Source organism: Gadus morhua, chromosome 4 (genome assembly GCF_902167405.1).
Source record: "Gadus morhua chromosome 4, gadMor3.0, whole genome shotgun sequence".
Taxonomy (NCBI): domain Eukaryota; kingdom Metazoa; phylum Chordata; class Actinopteri; order Gadiformes; family Gadidae; genus Gadus; species Gadus morhua.
Window position 1 is genome coordinate 35,539,421 of NC_044051.1, and position 2,500 is coordinate 35,541,920.

Here is a 2,500-nt window from a genome sequence, read left to right on the forward strand (position 1 = left end):
AACTAGTGGAGCGCAAAAAAACAACCTACATTGCACACACGTGCCAAGACACACACACACGTGCAAAGACACACACATGTACGGACATACACACCCATACCCCCAAACACCCACTTAGAAGCTAGCTTAGAAAGGTCATAGCAGTAATAACATGACTGTACAAATAGCATCCATAATGAAGACATCTGCCTAATGATACACACCCACACACACACACACATACACCATGATTGGGTGTTGTCATTGCTTAAGCTGTCTGTTGGGGGGCGTGAGTCACCACTCAGGGGCGGGTCTAACCGACAGAGGAACAGCAGTAGGCCGGAGCGATCTGTCACTAACTGCAGACACGCCCACTCCCCCCCCCCCCAGCTTGACTCAAACCAACAAAACAAGCAATGCACTAAAGGATTGGCAACGTTTGGCCACGCAGCGTTAGAGGACGGCAGAGTGGTTATCACCATGGTGACGGCACAAGCGAACTTTGTGCTGTTCTTTTTTAAGCTAGCATCGTCGTTGGGTAAGTGCATTATGATGAGCGATGCTGTATAAGAAACGGCAACACACCGTTGTGTTAACACTGTGAGTGTCCGAGATGCTTAAACAGAACTCTCTCTAGGAAGCGGCCTTAAAATAAACCACTCCTCAAAAGGAGCTCCACACACACACACACACACACACACACACACACACACACACACACACACACACACACACACACACACGCACACACAGAGGTTAATGTGTGATGCTCACCACATTGTAGTAGGTCTTGTTGACGATGGTGGTGTCAAAGCCTTTCGGGGGGCTCTTCAGGGTGCCAGACCTCGGAGACAGCAGCTTCTCTGTTGGAGGAGAAGAGAAGGGGAGAGAGGGAGAGGGAGAGCGAGGGGAAAGGGGGAGAGAGGGAGACAGGGGGAGAGGAAGACGGAGGGAAATGGGGAGTGGGAGAGAGAGGGGGGGGAGAGGGAGAAAGGAGAGGAAGAGAGAGAGAGAGTGATGGGTTGTGTTAATATGAAATAGCCACTGGCTGTTGATTGGCTGCTAGTCTCTCTCCACAGCATCCGTATCTGAATCAGCCCGATCTGGAAACACCAGTTAATGCTAATTGTGCGTTCAAAAATAAAAGGGTGTTTAGATAATAGGCGTGTAGTCACTAGAACGGGGTCCTTCTCTTTCTGACAGGTGTATTTTGTTTTGAATGCAGCATACCTAAAAGTAGCTTTGGATAAAAGCTTCTGCTAAATGTAACTCTTAAAATACACATCTATGTTTTTACCATGCTATAATCGCCCCACGTCTCTACAACGTCAGGCCAGTCCTTTGCCCTCCTCGAACAGCCTTGTTTCCAAAGGGCTCCCTCTGCTAGCGCTTTTAGCCCAGGGCCAGGAAGCCTAGAACCTGTGGAACGTCCTGTCTTTGTCTCCTCAAAGTGCTTCCTTCCTCCCCGCAAATAAATAAAGATTGAAAATGAAACGACAGACGGAGCACACAGTGACGGAGGGCAGGCCGTTTTTGAAACAGGAGGAGGGGCGTTTTGAATCAGCTCTGTGTCGGTCCTGATTGACATACAACATGGGTTGTATTCATGGACTCAATAACAGGATGCCTCTGAGGTTTTTTCGTCAGCCACTCGCACTTCCTGCTCCCCATCCCTCCTCCGAATCTGTTCTTTGGAATGGGAGACTACACGACACGGATCACCATGACAACCGGTGGAACCAGTGGTCGCCGGATGAGAGAGGGATAGCATGGCGTTTGGGTTGTGTAAGCCTTTAAGATTGAGGAATCCCTCACTTGTCCCAAAGAGGTAAAAAGAGTCTGCAAATGACTGTACATCAAGATAAGCTCTCTGATAATCCTCTGGTATTCTCCCAATTGCTTTCCTCTACTTCTGCTGCGACACACACATTAAAAAAGTACATCCGATGTGATAAAAAAAAAAATTGCACTTCTTCTAGACATACTAGGTGTTGACTCTAAAAATCTGTTCCGAGCATCAACGCTCGCTTGGTATCACAAGGACAAAACAAAACACCACCAAACCAAACCAAACAACACTTCATCAATGCCACAATTGTACGAAGCACACTTAAAAGGTGAGATATTACAACACCAGGTTTGAGTGTGATTAGCCTTTACAAGCCGTTTTGAAGATCTGCCACTTCTGACATCACAAGAGGGCGTGTCCACCTAGATGTGTGCTGGATAGATCAGTCTACCAGCCTACCCACTGGATTGTAGCAAACGTAGTTGGACACACCCATTTGTGATGTCAGAAGAGGCAGATTTTCAGGACAGCTTGTAATGGAGAATCACACTCACACCTGGTGATGTAATATGTCACCCTTAAGATGCAGTAGGTAAGATTAAAGAATTATCATTTGAGTGTAATTTGTTAGAAAGGTCAAAACCATCTGACAGCCATTAGTGAATGAAACACTCTGTGAAAATATCTGTTTTTAGTTGACTGCGGCTGCTTCTGTAGGAGACCATTTTGATT

The 2,500-nt window shown here is 46.9% G+C and overlaps 1 protein-coding gene across 2 annotated transcripts in view; it reads right to left on the reverse strand.

Moving 5' to 3' along the window:
• The window catches only part of LOC115542275 (rho guanine nucleotide exchange factor 7), a 21,524-nt gene that overhangs the window by 10,702 nt on the left and 8,322 nt on the right, over positions 1-2,500 (reverse strand). For both annotated transcript variants that reach the window (XM_030354511.1, XM_030354510.1), the window contains exon 6: positions 754-842. In XM_030354511.1, the coding sequence (XP_030210371.1) occupies positions 754-842 (89 nt within the window). The remainder of the gene's footprint in view (positions 1-753; positions 843-2,500) is intronic.